Genomic DNA, 19,120 nt, shown 5'->3' on the forward strand with positions numbered 1-19,120 from the left:
GGGTTGAGCCATTTTGTTTCATTCTGGGCTTGAAATCATTAGGTAATAACTTAAGCTCTTGAGGTGAGCTGTACTTTGCAACACCATAAACAGAAACTATACAAAAGAATAAAATATTTCTAATTAAAGTTCATTTCTAGGAGCATACAAGTCACGTTTTTAGATATGAAGGACCTCCCTTAACAAAACCAAATATTTTTATATTTATAGACTATTTATGGCAGTGCTTTCTAGGGACCAGGGATCATACTGCACAGACTTGCCTCTGTTTAAAATCCCTGTAAGTGTTAAACATAATCCAGCCCAATCCCCAACACATTAACTGAAAGCCTCAAATTTCAAATGTAGATGAATTCCTTGTTAATAGGGGGATTTGAAATTTCAAGGGATAGGCTCTGAAATATATTTTGAAATCTTGCAAAATAAAGGATTTTATGAAAAAATAAATTCCACTTATTGAGCTTGGTAGTTTGATTTACATTTGGTTTGTGCAAAAGATAGTATTGCAGCCTTGTGCTAAATAAATATGACATTCTGTGATCAGGAACTCAAATTTTAGAAGTTGAATATATTAATAAACTTCTGATTATGAAAATTCCAGTTTTCCTTGCTGACCTAGCCAGTTGCTGTTGCTAAGACAAGCATAGAAGGGAGTTAACTAAGCATTCCTATTTGCTGTGACCACACAACAAAATATGTCTGTCTCCTTGATCTTTCTCTGCTATGTGCTGTTTACTTACTGGTAACACCCACTTGACCAGTAAAGAACCTTTGCATGGTCATCACAATGAAAGGATAAGCATGTATGAGAGTGACAATGCTAGAGCTACTACTCCTTTTCACATTCTACAGAAACCAGTGATTTACGAGTATGTGTGCCACAAAATGTTGTGTAGGAGTGTATTAGAATCCCTTGTGACTAAGTTGTCTGAAAAAGAGTTTGGGAAATTTGTATTTTTTATGCAAAGAGATATCATTTGATTTGGTGCTATTGCTTCTGAGCATATAAGGAAGGATTTGTGAATAGTCTTATGTTGAAACTTAAGCACTTCTCATGATTGGAAAATATGTTTAGTTTAGGCCACATTTACAGGAATTTCTCTTATTACATTAATTTTTTTTTCTCTTTGGATTAAGAGATTCTTAAACTGTCCCTTCTTGTTTGACATATAGACATAGAGTTTGTGTGATTTTCTTTAAGTTTTTACCAGCACTGAATAGTCAGTGAAGAATAGCAGGAGTAGGGGTCCAAGGGTGAACTTTGCTTGCTGCGTAGTGCATGTGCTCTCAGAATCTTGCCTGCACTCTGTAATCTTCACAGCTCCTGCAGCTGATCTGGGCGTAGGGAGGGCAAATGGCACAAAATACTCTAAATAATTTCCTGCTGCGGTTGGTCTTTGGTTTCTGACTGTCACCTGGCTTTGCTGTTTCATTTCCAGGCTTTGCGAGAATAAAAATAAACACAGGAGAAATACTGGGTTTGCCTTGCAAGGTAATAAAAGAAAGACATTCTTTGAATGGGGGTAGAGTATGTGAAACAGAAGGAACTTTGCTTGCTTACTTTCTGATGTTCGAATTGTCCAAATGCTGCCACACATCAGAGACTTTGTGTAGTGTTGTACAATTAAGTTGTTACTAAAAATTAATTTAGACTGTCTTAACTAATTGAAAAATTGAAACTTAGCTTTGTAGAATCTCTCTCCCCTAGGAAAAGTTACTGATTTAAGACCCTGGTCAAGGGTTTTGTGGTCACAGTTTACAAAACCTAGACAGTAAAAGAATTAAAGTGTTTTCTGTAGGAAGTCTTTTTTTTCTTTCAGAAATTTGCTCTAAAAACTCAGTGATAAATTCTTTATATAGTTATTTTGCATACATTTAACTCTCTTATGCTAAGAGCTTCTTACTTGTCTGGGTTCTCATGATAAGCCATCAATGAGTATATTTTTAATTTGGTCATTGATCGATTAGTTTATCTGTACTAATTGGGGAAAAAAGACAAGGCAAAATTTTAAAGAAAAATCTTTTTTTTAAAGGAGTTTGTGTTTTTAAAAGTCAATTCAGAAATAAGCTAATAGATTGTATCTTACTAGGGGTTATTAGGGGATATATTTTATAATTATTTATAATTAGTGTTTCATTTATGTGTAAATGAGTTCCAAATTGAGGTTATTTGAAAGCAATTTTAAGCAATTTTAGCGTTTGCATACAACTGATTTTATAATTATGTAGAAAATTTTTATAAGTAAATATATTTCAGCCCACTTTAAATGTCAAAAATATTTCACTTAACGGGATATTTAGTCATCTTCATAAAAAGCAATAACTGCATAATTTAAGGTAGTATAAGGCATGATACATTTCTTTTTAATCTCTTGTGTGCTATCCCAGCTGTTCTTGTAGAAATTGTTTCGCTTCCTCTTCAGGCCGTGGTTGAGAAGTATGTCTCACTTAAGTTACCTTCTAGGAGTCTCAGGACATGTGACAATGGGGATAAAAGTCGACTATGATGTTGATGTCTTCAGGGTGCAAAATTTAAGCCCATGCCTCCATAAATAGATAGCAGTGAGATCTTCTGATCTTAAAAGTATAATTTTTACTTATGAAAGATTTTAGGCTTATCCACATCTTATTAAAAAGTTCTTTTGTATTCTTTGCTTTGAACTGATATTTTTGTAATAGAAACAAAAAAGCCCAACGTAACAGTATTTTAGTAGGTTCTTTTCCTCAGGTGGCTATTGTAATTTGCTTTAAGTGGTTACATGGGGTAGAGGGGACTTCAGTGTATGATATGATTTATTAGGGGTTTAGGAAACACTTAGGTGTACTCAGATAGGTCTTAGTACAAAGTTTTTTGAAAATAAACTTACGTGTTTGTTTAGTTCCCCACATGCTTTTGGAGAATATAGAATTACAAAAGCTTAAAAATAATGTATCCTTTCATTTTAAAGCCTACCTGCCTGCCTTTTTTCTCCCTATTTCTTATCCTCTCATTTTTATTTTACTGTGTTCACTTCTAGAATCACTTTAACACCACAGATTAGATGTCTAACAATCTGTAAGTCCAACATGGGGTTTAGCACACAGATAAATGTGGTTCTACACAGCATCCACTCACTAACTTACTGCCTTCTCATTCACCTGTTTCCAAGATGTCCCAGGAGGGACCAGGAGAGCAGCATACACAGACAGAAACTCATTGAATCTTAAAGTGGGGAATATTTTTACCTACCCAGAAATCTTTTGAGGTAAATCCATGATCCAGTTTGTTAATTGTTTTACAGAGTGATCTAAGTCTCAGCAATCCTGCCTTGAAAAGGTCAGGGTCTCTTTAGAGGTGCACAGATTGAATTGTGAGTCAACATTTGATTCTTAGCCAGCTCATAACTACTGAGGGCCATATGCAAAACAATATTAAAAAAAAAAACTCACAATTTGATTTGTAGGTATGTCTGTGTCTACAACTACTTCTGGATACAAAGGGGAAAACTCAGTTGTTACCAGGACTCAATGTCATAGTGTAGACGTTAAGTAGAGAATTTTAACCTCTGGTAAATATTGAAAGATGTTGCTTTGTGTACAGGCAACATACAAAGATAGATAATTTTATAATTTTTATTGCCTCCCCAAATAGCTTTGTGCTATTTATTCAACTCAGTGTTAGCAAAAAATCTTAATTAGTAACAGAATAAATGACAGTTACTGTGCTTCTAAAGCAGAAAGAATACATAGCACTCTGAAGTTTAATAACTACACTGCTTTCACAAAGTATGTTGATATTATATATGCCATGGCTTTGATTCTCATCACCTTGTAACATATTTGAAGGGATCTATAAGCTGCCAGATATTCCAGCATTGCTAAATGAGTTCCTGGAAACATCAAAGCCAGGTATCAAAAGCCAGCCATATTTCGTGTGCCTGTGAAATTTCTTTAGCAGCAGCAAACATACCGCATCTGTCATGCTTGTCTCAAGTCTGTAGCAGAAGAGCCTAAATACTCTCCATACTGCATTTGATCTTTATCCTTCTATCATTATGACTCTCAGTTGGGGGAGACATTTTCACTTTACATCATAGTAATAAATAACTGTCTGGTTAATCCAGCTGATTAGGGTGGGTGTTGATTAGTTTAAGGTCACAGGTTTATCCTTGTAGAAACCAGTTAACTTTTATAGGCAGGAAGCCAAGATTCCGAAGTCTAACCCATCTGATTAAAACTGTACAGAATAGGGTCCAGAAAACTTATACTTAATTGACCTTTGCTAAAGTCTGAGTTCTATATCTTATTCGCATCATCTTCCCACTTAAATGTGTTGCATCTTCTGCAATTCCTGTTTCATTTAATGGCACAATTATCTAGTCACCCAGATCAGAAACAAGGGACACATCCTAGACTCGTTCCACACCCTTCAGCTCCCCTATGTAGTCTAACTCTTATATACTCTCAAGTCATCCCTAGTGTTGCCGCCTCAGTTCTCTGCCATCATTTGCCTCATATGCAATTCTAGTAGCTATAGATGGCTAAGCACAGAATAATGAATATTAATAATAAACATTTATCAAATAAGTGCGTCTCCACCCTTCCCTCACCTTCCTCTACCAAAAATAAACAAATCAGTCCACCATACCACTACTGTTGAAGTGACCTTTATAAAAGGCAAGTCTGACCCTTGTTGAAATCCACCAGTGATTCCTGCTGCCCACAGAATCAAGTCCTAACCTCTTAACCCAGCATACAAAGCTCTTCATTATCTGGCCCCAGCCAACCTATCCAGTCCAGTCTTATCTCTTATCATCCCGCTCACACACACATAACCCTGACCTCCCACATGAACTGCATGTGCTGCTTGCTCACTCTGGGTCTCTTGTGCCTTGGTTGGCTTCTACACCTATCAGTCACTCTGCATGTGGTGTCCTGCCTCTTGTTGTCTGCCTGGTGGCTGGCCAGACTTCGTTCTCATTTCATCCACTCTGGGACACCTCCCTTGACCACCTTTTGTGAGCCCTTTCCCAGCAGAGTTAGGCCCTCTGCCTCAGGATTGTTCCAGGTCACCGTTGTGCCACATTTCACACAGTGCCACAGGGTTTGCTTCTCTCTCTGTCTCCCCACTGACTTTTGGGTATTTTGCCTTTTTCATCTTATCCCAACACACAGTCCATTGCCTAATCAATGTGTCTACTTAAGGTTACTTTTGTTTGTTTTCAATTGTCACATTTCTTCTTGGTTTCAAACAGTTTATAAATAGAGAAGTTGCCTAAAATGGTTATCCTTTCCTGAGTTCCCAAATGCATAATCCCAAGAACTATTTATCCAGCAAAGAGATCATGTCCTAATTTCTGTTTCATTCAGGAACTATTTCTTTAATAAGTTTTGGGTTTTATTACAACTCTATCATTTATATCACAGGCCCTTTTTACTTTTTAGTATCTGAAATATACATAGAAGAAATGATGGTGTGTGGGGCAGACTTTCTGACTTAGTGTGGGTGTTGGTGCTCTGTGTGTTGATAATATATGTTGGAAATGTTGGTATGTCAAGATATTTGTTGAGTAGGAAGAGAACCATTGTTAGAAAGCATCTAAATTATGAGAATGGGTGTCCTTTTCAGAATTTTTAATTAGTTTTGTGTCTGGATTCTTGTATTGGTATGTGTGGTGGTGTGTTTGTTGGTGAAGCATGTGGACACAAAATTGTTAATATTTTCAGCAGTTCACGTTCATTCTTCCCATTAAAGCAAAAATCAGCAATCTGTTCACAACATTTTTTTCCTGATTCATCATGATAAGGTTATATTTTGAGTGAGTCCAAATTGATTGGTTTTAGCCACATGATGTATTTGACCAAATCTAAGTCATGCTGCACAGCTGCAGTCTCCCATACTCACTCTTTTCTGCCTGTCCCTCAGTAGGGCTGCCATTAAGTCAGATAGGGTTCTGATCTGCCAGGATGATTGCACCTTGCCTTACAAAGCCTTATCCCCCTTGCCCGCCACCTCCACACCCATCTCTTGCACTGTCTCTGTTGCTTAGTTTTTACACATCCTGTATTTACTACTTTGACCCTTTACCACCATCTGCTCAATACTTTAAATTCCAACCTTTATTTAAGGCTCTGAGACCTTGGACTTACCTCCTTAGCTCATGACCCGACATCTCTTACAGTGCCTGTTATATACCCTGTTCACATGTTGTCATTTCTTATGTACCCCTGTTTAGAATGTTTCATTTTCCAGCTCTCTGCTCCTATCCTTACCTGTCCCTACCCTTTGAGCAAAATGCATGAAGAACTCTTTTTTTCTTGTTCTTCCACACAACCTTCATTTACTGGTAATTATTTCCTGTTAAACTGTTCCTAAAATTCTCTTACAGAAAGCTATCTTGGATTGATACTGGAAAGCCTCTTACTTTTCCTGACCTTTATCCATCCACCTCATCTCCCATAATGCTGCATGCCTATTCTTTGTCCTCTCATTCCCAGAGTGTACTTGCCATCGAGAATTTAGATAGGCAGATATACACCTTCTTTGGTTTTATATTTTGTTAGTGATTTCTCTCTTGAAGCCCCTGGAAGCCAGGGACTACATCTGTTTAATTCTTTGTATATTGCCTAATACAGCCCACCATCACCATTTCCACACACACATGACTCATAACTGCTTTCTGATAATATGAAACAATGGTTTGATAAGAGTGGTGGCTGTCGAACATTTGGCATTCGTGTTGCATGAATTTTATACTGATGCAGATTGAAGAGAATAAAAACTCTAGGCTTTGATTTTTTTAAGCATTTCCTGTTTAAGGGAGAGCAGGTGGTAAAATTAATCTTATAAAAAGATAATTTAATGTTTTTCAGATTTGTTGTTTTGTCTCTGTCACGTCTAGAAAAGCATATTGAAAATCAAATAGAGCTGAAACAGTACTTTGATACATTAATCCACAGAACATTTGATTGTAGTAAATTAGGATTTGTCATAGAAATTTCATAGTGCCCAAAGGACTGAAGTGCACACAGAATGTAGCAAAAGCTGCAGTTTTAGATGTCTTTCTCATGCAAATCATTATCTATGAAGTCTTAATAATACAGGCGTAAACAGAAATTGCTAGAGAGATGTCCAGAATAAAATCTGATACTTTAACAGCAAAAAGCATTGGCTGTTTATATTGTAATGTATATTAACATAATGACTGCTCTTCTAAGAACTCCATAAAGAAAATACTGAGGATTTGTTAACTTGTAATTAGGAACAGTTACTGGGAAATAAACTTAAAGCAGGAAAATCTGTTTAGAAACTGGAAATGATCTTAAGTGGGAGAAAGGTTAATGTCTCTCCACTCAGTTGATAACATCAGCTTTTCCTAAAGGTAAGAAAAAATTGTTTAAAGCAACTTGATGTGAAGTTTAATATAGGCATAGGAGTTCAAGTTTTCAATGTTTTTCTTTTTTGAAGAATTTCCCAGGAACATTTTTTAAAATTTGGATTAAGTATTCCTATTTACCATAAATAATTTTAAATAGTGTTCAAATGTGATACAAACTACATTTTATTGTCTTCCCATTTCACACTTAAAATTATATGTTCCTTTTAAGACTGCATCCTACTAGTTAGGATGAAATTAGGCATCCTAATCCTAACTTGAAATTAAGAAACAAATTAGGGTTGTTGGAAGCTCTTTAGGAATTTTTGAAGGAACATACTGCTTTTTACAAGTTATGTGCCCCGTGGCACCATCAGTTCGATATGACTTGAGTTTTTTTGGTTTTTGTTTTTTGTTTTTCCACAAAGAGAACCTGATTCACAAGTTATGGATGTTGGGTGGAGGGTGGGAAATATTTTCTTTCCCTCATATTTGCCAGGGGTGTGTAGTGAGAGATGTTAATAGTTATTCATGAGTAAAAGGGAGAGCGTTATCATAGGTTTAGAAGAATACTTACTAGCCCTCATCATGGTACTTCAGTATCTACCTTAGATATTAAAGGGACTGAGGAGTGGCTGCAGTAAGTAAATTGTTTGACTTTGTGTAACCAAATTTTTCAAACTTTTGACCACAGAATGCTTTTTGTACAGATGCTTATTAACAGTCCTTGAAACAAGTGTTCCAAGAGCAGGGTCTGGAGTGTCACACTAACCAACAAAAACTATAGATTAAGATTAATACCCTTTTCAAAATTCCTGATTTACTGCAAAGAAATATGTTAATTGGGAATATCCATCCAAACACCTGAATTTCACATGAGCCAGCTTTGAGTGCTACTGGATCTGGAGTATCTGGATATGTGTCACAGACATTCGCTTAGAAATCTGTGGTGGGAAGAATGAAAGAATGTATTCGGAAACATAGTCATTCTGCTTATATCTGTAATATTATTTATATTTTCTTAGGGAAATTTTGAAATATACATGAAAAGAGAAAAATAAGATGAACATTTTGTCATTAATGGTTCAGATGTTTCAAACACGAGATGAAAAAAGAAACAAATTTAAAAAGATACACAATTTTTTGGGGCCACCCTTTATAAATTGATTTTTTAAGTGATTCTGATTTGTGTGGTGGGACACCCCCTACCCCTGCCCCCACCCCAGTAAAGTGCTGGTTCAGCAGCAGCAGACCAGATAACAAAATGACAAAACTATTCTCGTAGCTAAACTTTATAATAATCCAAACTATTTTTTCTCATCATGTTTTGTCAACTTTTTTTTCCACCCACAGGATAAAAGATAAAGTTGATGTTGGGTAGATTAGCAGTACTCGCCTCATCTGAGGTCATTTTTTTTTTCCTGTCTTTACTCAGGCAATATTGTGTATTCCTGTGTTGGCTTAGGTAAACTGATGCCTCAAAAAAAAAAAAAAGACAAGCTTCAAAAGAAGTTTCTTTTGTTTCTATCTGCTATGTCAGCTTCATCCTAGAGCTGACTCCCTGATTGATTGAGACCAGGTTTGGCTCACCCCACTGTGGTGAGGAGGGTGGCACTGTGTTGATTGGTTTAGGCCAGTGATGCTATGGGATGGAATCAATCCCTACTCCATGGCTTGGATGTTTTGGTCTTGTTAAGAAAAGGCATGTATGAAATGGGGAAACAACAGTAATGATGTCCTTTTAACTCCAAACAAGACAAGCTTTGAAAATTCTACAATATGCTATACTAGATATTTGTAATGTCATGTGAGATGTTTAGATATTTCTTTTTTGCAAATGTATTTTCTAACAGTTCATTTTTTCTTGGGTCTTTTTAGAGGACAAGAGTTTTGGGCAGATCTGAATGCCATGAATGTGTATGAAACAACTGAATTTGACCAGCTGCGAAGGCTGTCCACACCACCCTCTAGCAATGTCAACTCTATTTACCACACAGTCTGGAAATTCTTCTGTAGGGACCACTTTGGATGGAGAGAGTATCCTGAGGTATTTACAGGTTCTTTTTCCAAAAAGTACATTTAAATTTTGTCTTTCACTGTTCCTTTTCAATGATGACTAGACAGAACCACAAATCAAAGAGCTTATGAATGTAAAATTGAGTCTTGATATGAGTAACACCTTTCTCTCGACCTTTCTGAAAATGTATTTTTTTACATTAATCTCCTGGAACCCATAAACAGAATACCACTATTATCAAAGAGAAAATGTTTTTCCCAGTATCTTATACTATAGGGACCAAGTATTTACTGTGGTAAGTACTCAGACTCAGTGCCACCTTTGGAGTAATTTTAATGAGATGAGCACTGGTGTAACTTTTGGCTATATCTGGCTGCTGGTGATTGGATTGTATGTTAGACATTTTAGAAGTCTAGGGGGAAACAATCACTCTTAAGCCCCTGGAAGAAGTGCTTGAAAATGTTTATTGAACTGTGGTCAGGCAAATCAGTCATTTAAAATTCTGTCACATGTGCACATGCATCCTTAGTCTGAGATGGAAAGAATAGCTCATCAGTCACAAAGTGAGGTTTTAAAATGATGGTGGTTTGCTTTGCCTCTGAATGAGAATTCTGAGTCACATTTAAATGCCCTGAAATGGATTTCAAGATTAATTTCACATTCCAAAGATCTGACTTCTTCAATTTGATTAAATTCATTTCCAGTGTTACAAATAGGGAGAACTGACTTATCTACTTCAGGTTTTCTTTTAAGGCAATAGCAAAAGAAAATGACCTAGTATGTTAATTAGTATAAAACACAATATTGAATTAAAATTTCTGACTCTTAAGTAGTCACTGGTATCTAACACCTTCCAAAGAGAATAAGAGGCTGTTTAAAATGTATTCTCAGACTAGTTGGATTGTCCCTTTGTTTTTCCTCTGAGAGGTTTCTTAGGTTTGGAACTTAACTGGTTTATTTGAACTGTATATACTACCATCTTTAATCCTCTTCTGAAACTCCCTTAAGAAATATAAACAAAAAAATATCCAGGACATTGTTAAGGCCTCAAAATAAAATAGACTAATGCTTCACGTGTTTCATAAGGTGGAGATCCATGTTCTGAACAGGAAGCATCTTTCTATTCTGCCTCTTTGAAAAAAAAAAATAGAATTCCTACGAATAACAGGAAGTAATTTGACTCAGTGTACTTTATTGAAACTTTTCTGATGTTAACAGCAAAGTTAACTATTTTTTACCTTTAGTTACCTTAACATTTTTCATATTTTATAGTGACTAATTTCTGTTTATTGCTTTTTTAACTTTTTTTTTTCCCCTTCTGTTTTCTACTCCATAGTCTGTTATTCGATTGATTGAAGAAGCCAACTCTCGGGGTTTGAAAGAGGTCCGATTTATGATGTGGAACAACCACTACATTCTTCACAACTCATTCTTCAGGAGAGAAGTAAAAAGGAGACCCCTCTTCCGTTCCTGTTTTATACTGCTTCCATATTTACAGTAAGTGTCCAGCAGAAAGTCTCATCTTTGCTTCCATTTTATGTAAATGCACAACTCAGTGCCAAAGAGAAAAAGACTAGCTTGATTTTTACCTTTAGAATGTAAAATTCTGAGTTATTCTTTAGATTTAATTCTTCAAAAACTAGAGTTCAGATAAGCTGCAATTAACCCAACACTAAAAGAATGAGTATCCTATTGGATTTTTTGAACTGAAAAGCAGAGTAAACATTTTTCCACAATTAAAAGTAATTATATCTGGAATAAGGCAGAGTTTGCATTTGCCTCCTTCATGGATGATTTGAGATACCCTTCCTTGCTATGGGACTATTTCCCAGCCCAGGTAAATTGCCTTGGCAAGAAGAGAGAGTCCCTCAAGGTGCTGTTCCCCATTCTTCTTCCGTGAGTGAATTTGCATGGGAAAAATTCACCTTTTCAAATAATTTGCATTCTCATTTGCTCAGTAAAGTCCATCTTCCTGTAATAGTCACCAAAATTACCTGTTGTACTTTTTGGTTGAAACTGAACTCATCCTTCTGAATTATTGATGAGCTCTCCTTCCATTTTCCCAAGTGCCATTTTTCTTTTCCCTCCCTAGAGAGCCCACTGGCACATACCCATAGATGCCAGAATCTGGAGAACATTACCATTAGCAAGGCCATCTCTGAAAGGTAGTGTCTCTAGGGAAACTATTATCGACTCTAGTGAGGTAGACCATATTTAGAGCTTGATTTGTAAACTGCTACTATGTTTACTTGGTTTTATGAACTGGGAAGGTCTAGGGTAATACTGGTTGGTCTCTTCTGCTGTTCTTTGAGGTAAAAATCTTTTTTTATATTCTTACTAGTTGTTTTTTATTTCAACCCCAAAATGGTTTTTCCTAGATCATTACAGCAGAGTCTTAGTGATTCTGATTCTGAGATTGCAAGGGGAACGTTAAAAACAAAATATAAACAAAAATCCCTGAAATGCTTGGTATCCAAAAACAATTTGTAGTAGGGCAGATTTTAGAAATATATATGTTGACTTGGGGTAAATACGTGCTTTTTTCCTAGTTCAAGTGTGAAAAATTTTACCTTATAGGGGTTTTTTGGGTTTTTTTGTTTTTTTTATTAGAAACTAATAAAAATGCCATTCTGTGATTTCACTAGCACAGCTGGAGATAGTGTCAGCGTCCAGTAGTTAGGAACATATTGTCCTCCTAGTGAGACAGTAGAACTCATTAGCGAGAGCAGCAGCTTGGCATGCTGAGCCAATCAAGCGAGATGCAGCTTCTGTGTGAGAGGAAGAATGCTCATTCAAGTGCTGCATTGTTGGGGGAGTTTTACAGAATAGTGAAAATTGATTTGTTTTAATCCTAAGACAAGTAATTATGGAAAATCCTCTCCCTCCCCACCAACCTTTTTTTTAAACTTAGGCTTGTTTTGTAAAAGTATGAACTGTAAAAACAATATGAGCAGTAATAGAATTAATGCCACAAATATGGCCTTCCTGTTTATAACACAGGCTTACAAGAGAACAAAGAAAGTCACTCTCTTCCTTTTTCTTTTTAAAATTTCCTATTTTAGTCTTCTTATCTGGAACAGTGATCATCAGGTATAAAGTAAGAGCTTAGCAAATCAAAGAAATTATGCAGACATTTCAATGGGAAAAGAGCAGAGAAGCAGCAAATTCACCAGGTTAGAATGGGGTAAATGCAGCCCTTTGGTTCCTGTCTGCCTAGAGTCTGGGGCTAGCCTAGAGGGGAGAAAGAGGAGGGCGACTAATTCCAAAAAGCAGATTTCATAAGTAGACTTCTAAACAGATCATGATCTTAGCCAGGAATAAAGTTTTATTTGTAAATGTTAGTAGGGGCTTCCTAGGTGGCGCAGTGGTTAAGAATCCGCCTACCAATGCAGGGTACACGGGTTTGATCCCTGCTCCAGGAAGATCCCACATGCCGCAGAGCAACTAAGCCTGTGTGCCAAAAAAAAAAAGTAAATGTTAGTAAATGCAAAGATCAAAGAAAAACATATGTGTCAAAAAGGCCACAATTATCAGGGAATCAGAAATTCTTAAAAATTGGGAATGCTAGAGTAGGGAGGTGTAGGGATGGGGTGCGGGCTTAATTCATGAATTTCTGGCAAGCTTGTCTCTATTTAAATGAAGGTTTCCCTGGTTTTTTTCCCCCTTCCAGTTTTATTGAGATATAATTGACACAGAACACTGTATAAGTTGAAAATGCACAGTATAATGACTTTATATATTGTAAAATGATTATTACAATCAAAGGTAGCTAACATTCCTCATAGTTAAAATTTTTTTTCCTTGTGTTGCTGATTTTTAACAGGGCTGACAAAAAGGATCTTATTGTTTCATTTTCTGAGAATACTTGAGCTAAAGCTGCATAAGCACACAAATACCACACAAATGGGTTTGGAAGCCCATTTCAGCTGAAAGGACATCTATCCTGTGCAGTCACCTCATGGTCATGAGAAGGCCTGAGAGGATTTCTTTGACTCCTCCCCAAAAAGGATAAAATCAGTTTTCACTTCCATCACTGAAGTTAGGTTAGGAAACGTCTTTCAGAATGGCCAGGGGTGGGAAGGAGAGTGATAAAAGGTGACCTTGGTTTAGGTAAGTTCATTCTTCAGAGGCCCTTGAGTACAAGCTCCATAGCCTTTGACTTTACCTCTCTAAAGAAGGCTGGTTACAGCGTGGGAAGCTCCCAGTATGTCATTGGAATACCCATGAGCTGAATACAAACTCAGCACTCTCAGAAAATAAAGCTACATTTGTAACTGTGCTTAGAATATGTATTTAACCCATGGCAACCAGAGTGTAGAGGTCCGTCAGACAGATGTCTACATGCATTTTTATGTTTTAGCCCAATTAGGATGTTGGCTTATTAAAAGTAAGCATCTGTGGGTAGGAATGGATGCTTAACCAAATATATAAAATCTAATTTAATGTCTTAGAATAGATGAGATTTATTTACACAGGCTCATCTTCAAGCATATGTAAGGAAATAATAGACCCCACCTGAAAAAGGAGACATTTGAAGTTTTCATTTTGTGAAACTGATTTCTAGTCAGGAGTGGTAGCAGAAGGAAAAGGAACAGTCTCTTCTGTTGTCAGTGCCAGGTTTTCAGTACGACTGTGACAGCCTGAAGCCTATTTTGGGCAGAGTGGTTGGGAGAATCTTACCTTCCTCCTTCAACTGAGAAACCTCTGTTGATAACTTCAACCCATAACAATACTGGGAAACCTGGTGAGTTAGGACTTACACTCTTTGCAAAGCAGGAATAGAAGGAACAAGTGAAAATAAGGAGCTTATAGTCTGTGTTTCCTGGCATTCCTCTAGAACAGTGATGGCTTTTTAAAGAGTTACAGACCTGTCAAAATCTGATTAAAGCAGTAGGGCCTCTCTTCAGAAAAATGTACCAGTGAAGGAAGGCTCTGGAGGAATCTGTCAGGGCTTTGTGAAAATGCTCCAGAAGACAAAGAACTGTTGTAACTCCTGTCATGAAGGTTGGGGAAACCAGCACCCCTTTAGACCTGCTTCTGAACTTAAAAGCACCTGGGGTATTATGGAAGCCTTGGAGCCACCCAAAACTGTTTCAATCTCACAAAGGGAGTTTGAGGCACATTAATCATAGGCACAGCTATTTGAAGGAGGTGGGGGGTAGAGAAGGCATGTTGTGCCTCTATAGCTTTTAGCTTCTTATCAAGCCATCTCTTAAAAATCAAAAGACTGTGGGGTAGTGGTAATAGTAGTGGGTGTCAGGCAGACCTGAGTTGCAATCCTGGTATCCGTCGACCACTTTCAAGCCTTGTTTAAAGAAAAAAAAAAAAAAGTATATGTATATATGAATTGTGAAATATATGGAAATGCAAGGAGTATGTGCTTAGCAACTAGATAGGCCTGCGTTCAAATCCTGTCTCTGTTCTTTGCTAGCTGTGCTGGCAGTTTCTTGATTTGAAAAGGGGATAACCAAGCCATTGTGCAGGGTTGTTATAAGTGGTGATACTGTGTGTGAAATGCCTGGTCTGTAACATGTGCTTAGTATAAGGTGGCTGATGGTAAGATAGCCTCTTGGAGATTAGCCGCGTGTTCACCTGCAGTTGTAACCTCTGTGTCACAAAGCTCTTTTGAAAATTTCAGTTTCCTAATCCATTTGGCAGACTTAGCGCTTCCTTGTGACCACTGATGAGTGTTGCAGTACCCCAGCCCTGAATCTGGGTCTCAGGGTCAGGATTTTCTTTCTCTCTGCTTCTTCCCTTTTGCTCTGTTTTGAAAATGGGCAAGAAATATAATTTAAATCATTTAATCAGGCAGGAATAAGTAACTGTCTAAACTCATCTTTCAAAGTAACAGACCTGAACTTAAGGTTCAAGGATATTCTGGTGTCTAGGGCTTAAAGTAATTAGCTCTACCTTAAGCACATCTAAAGCTATAAAATTTGAATTGTATTGATGATTTTGTTGTTGTATGTGATATTTAAAACTGAAGCAAATGCCAAATGTCAGCTTTTAATGTCTACTCCATGATTTGTTTGTTTTTATACAAAAACTAAAGTAGAAGCTTTTTATTTTTAATATTTTCTGTCCTCTCCCTGTAAGCTCCCTCTTGCTCACCTGCCTCACTTTGTCTCCACTCACTATGCTTCCCCATCTACACAGCCGTCAGCAATGATCTGTTTTCTGCTTAGTACAGCAAAGTTTGAGGAACGCATATAAATTGTTGCTCCCTTGAAACGGAGCGTAACTATATAGGCAAAAGAGGAGTCCAGGATTCAGAAAGTAAAGATATATATAAATTGGCGCTTGCTTCCTTGCCTTGCAGCAGTACATTCCAGAGTTTTCTCCACAAAGGAGGCTGGGAGAAGCTAATAATAGGTTATCTCTGTACAGGCAGTGTTAGCCCTAAGATTTTTTTCTTTAATTGATAGCATGTTCTATATTGTTTTTTAGACAAGGACTTAGGCTATTCAGATTATAATATTAGGTACTGCTGTAGAGCACTGTAATGTGAGATGGACTCATTGCTGAGGTTTTACATTGACATTCTCCCTCTCCTTTCTAGGACACTTGGTGGTGTTCCCACACAGGCTCCACCACCTCTTGAAGCAACCTCCTCATCACAAATCATCTGCCCAGACGGGGTCACCTCAGCAAACTTTTACCCTGAAACTTGGGTTTATATGCATCCATCTCAGGACTTCATCCAAGTGCCTGTTTCTGCAGAGGACAAAAGTTATCGAATCATTTATAATCTTTTTCATAAGACTGTGCCTGAGTTTAAATATAGAATTTTGCAAATATTGAGAGTCCAAAACCAGTTTCTTTGGGAGAAATATAAAAGGTGAGTCACCAGTACGAAAAGTTCAAGAGAGCTTTTCTTGATGTAGCTAATGACAAATGCAGAACATAATAGTAAAGACTTGCATAAAATTTAATGTCATATTTTTTCATATATTAACTCACCTACAAGTAAGGTTATTACAATCTGCATTTTACAGAAAGGAAACCGACTCACAGATAGCTTGCCACAGGTCAGAGAGCTAATAAGATATGGTGCTGGAATTTGAACCCAGGCAGTCTAGTAGCATAGGCGTTGTTCTTAATCACTTTACTTATGCTGCCTCTCAAGTCAGCAACAAATTAATGTAATTCAGAGGGGATACATGTAGATTTGAGGAACCTCAGAATTAAGAGACTCTCAGGTTGGTGGAATTAGGTAAGGAAGTCACCCTGAGAAGATATGAGAACTAGATTTGAAGAGAGAACAGGTTAACAAATGGTGGTGGAGAAAAAAGGGAAAGGGCTTTTCTTGTCTGCAGTGGAAAAGATAAGTTTAAACATTTAGGATGTTCTTTGATGACATTTTGCCCTTGATAGCTACTTTAACATTTCCTCCCCATTGAAACCATAAAGAGAAGTTTATGACTACATCATGCCTATTAAGCTGATCTATACCTTAATTTTTCTGAATTCCCTGTCCACTCTTTGCATTAGGAAAAAGGAATATATGAACAGGAAAATGTTTGGCCGTGACAGAATAATAAATGAGAGACATTTATTTCATGGAACATCCCAGGATGTGGTAGATGGAATCTGCAAGCACAACTTTGACCCTCGAGTCTGTGGAAAGCATGCTACAATGTTTGGACAAGGCAGTTATTTTGCAAAGAAGGCAAGCTACTCTCATAACTTTTCTAAGAAGTCCTCCAAAGGAATCCATTTCATGTTTCTGGCTAAAGTGCTAACTGGCAGATACACAATGGGCAGTCATGGCATGAGAAGGCCCCCTCCTGTCAATCCCGGCAGTGTCACCAGTGACCTATATGACTCTTGTGTGGATAATTTCTTTGAGCCTCAGATTTTTGTCATTTTTAATGATGACCAGAGTTACCCTTATTTTGTTATCCAATATGAAGAAGTCAGTAACACTGTTTCCATTTGAAAAATCTTGGTACTGCTAAATTATTTGTGTAAACTCAATCCAGCATTTGTAGCAGGTTTTGGATGGGTGGGCCAGAGTGGGGAACAGCATTGGACATTAATAGGGCACTTTTAAGACTCATTTTTTTAAGTGCTAGAAAGTGAAATTTTTTTAAGGCAAAAAAACACAAGTTTTAAAATGACCACTTATTCTTTAATTATTTACTAATTGTTGTTAGTGTACTCAGTGTGGAAAAGACTACAGATTGCATACTCTTTTCATTCACACCTGTACATATAGGCAGCAATGTTATTAGAAGCATTTTTTATAAAGTGAACAGCCTAACTAATTAAATGTGGCTGAAGCCTGGTAGAAGTTTGACCAGATGAAATGGAGGCTGTGAGCAAAGTGAGGATTCTGTTTATTTACACAGATTAAAACTGACTGGAACTAGTACTACCATTATTTACTCCCTGTCCAAAGCATCACTGCTGTGGTGTAGGATAAGTTCATGACGTTCTGGTGGGTGGAAAGAAATTTCTATTTCTATCAGTAGGACTGAAATATGTCACCCAACCAGAGAGCATCAATGACTTTAACTGTTCTGCGGAGTTTTCCCGAGAACTCAGAGTTCTGTTTAGAGGAAGTACAGAAAAAAAAGAAAAAAGGAACCATTTTAAAAATCTGTCACCAGCAAAATTTTTCATTAATTAGTTAACATGAAATGTGATTGTTGTGTTGTTAAACTTCAGCCTTGGAAAATTCGGTCTTTTTCATTACCATCCACCCCAGTTTGAAGGAGTTGGGCACCTAATATGGTTAAAGCCAGTCTTGAGAATTAGGTTTTTTATTTTAGGGTTCCAGACCTAGGCCCTGACTGAAGGTTGTAGAGAAAGGACATACATTTGTAATTGAATTGGTAAGGTTTATTACTGTGCTTTGCACAAAGTAGACCCTCAAAAGTGTTTGTTGACGTGGAAATATTGTTAATGGTGGAGATCCTACCCTTCCGCCTGCTTTGCCAGATGCAGCCGGGTTCCCTGGCCAACTCTGTATTTTACACTACTTCACAGAAACACAGACTTGGAAATGGTGCCAGTGGCCCAGCAGGAGCAGTGTTAGGTGAATGTGCCGCTGCCTCAGCTCAGAGAGGTAGCAACTCAGTGTACTTCGCCTTAAACAAAGCAAATAGACCTGGATTTACAAAAGTGGAAGTGGTTGTTCACAAAAGAATTCACCATGGAATTCTTTCAGATACCAAGCTCTCCTAGTATGTTTGGTTATTTCATTTACACACAACTCTCCAGGAACTTGCCTTGTTGAAAGCAAGATCTATCTATCTTGTCTCAGCGACTTGGCCTGTTAAAGCACTTACCAGGGCTTCCACACAGTTATTTATTTTGCCCTAGTTGATCTTGTTGTTTGCTGCCATTGGCATGAAACAGCCAACAGAGGCTGGTACAGTTGTTCTTTTATTCAATTGTAACTTGTAAACCAGTGATTCCCAATCTTTTTCAAGTTAAGACACCTTACCATTACTTATTTGATTTTATGAAACCTGTTCCTTTTTTTCTCCCTAAAGGAAAAAAAAAAAAAGCTTTATGACATATTTATTTTTTTAATAAAACTAAGCAAAAATAAAAGTTCTGGTAATTCTTTAAAACTTTTTCTTGTTTTGGTTCCATTTAAGACAACTGCATTCAGCACATAGTGGATGATCTGTAAATGCAGTTGGTTGGTTGGTTGCTTGAATGAATGTGTGATTGAATGACTGAATGAACAGACCAACCAAAAATTGCTGCCTAACTACTTGTGCTCTGAGAATCAGCA

General features: G+C 37.1%; 1 protein-coding gene across 3 annotated transcripts in view; it reads left to right on the forward strand.

Moving 5' to 3' along the window:
- The window catches only part of TIPARP (TCDD inducible poly(ADP-ribose) polymerase), a 28,279-nt gene extending 9,374 nt beyond the window's left edge, over positions 1-18,905 (forward strand). For all 3 annotated transcript variants that reach the window (XM_057739669.1, XM_057739668.1, XM_057739670.1), the window contains 4 exons: positions 9,234-9,402; positions 10,709-10,869; positions 15,932-16,210; positions 16,864-18,905. In XM_057739669.1, the coding sequence (XP_057595652.1) occupies positions 9,234-9,402; positions 10,709-10,869; positions 15,932-16,210; positions 16,864-17,311 (1,057 nt within the window). In that variant the 3' untranslated portion in view covers positions 17,312-18,905. The remainder of the gene's footprint in view (positions 1-9,233; positions 9,403-10,708; positions 10,870-15,931; positions 16,211-16,863) is intronic.
- The last annotated feature ends 215 nt before the right edge of the window (positions 18,906-19,120 follow it).

This window comes from Hippopotamus amphibius, chromosome 6 (genome assembly GCF_030028045.1).
Source record: "Hippopotamus amphibius kiboko isolate mHipAmp2 chromosome 6, mHipAmp2.hap2, whole genome shotgun sequence".
Classification (NCBI taxonomy): Eukaryota; Metazoa; Chordata; class Mammalia; order Artiodactyla; family Hippopotamidae; genus Hippopotamus; species Hippopotamus amphibius.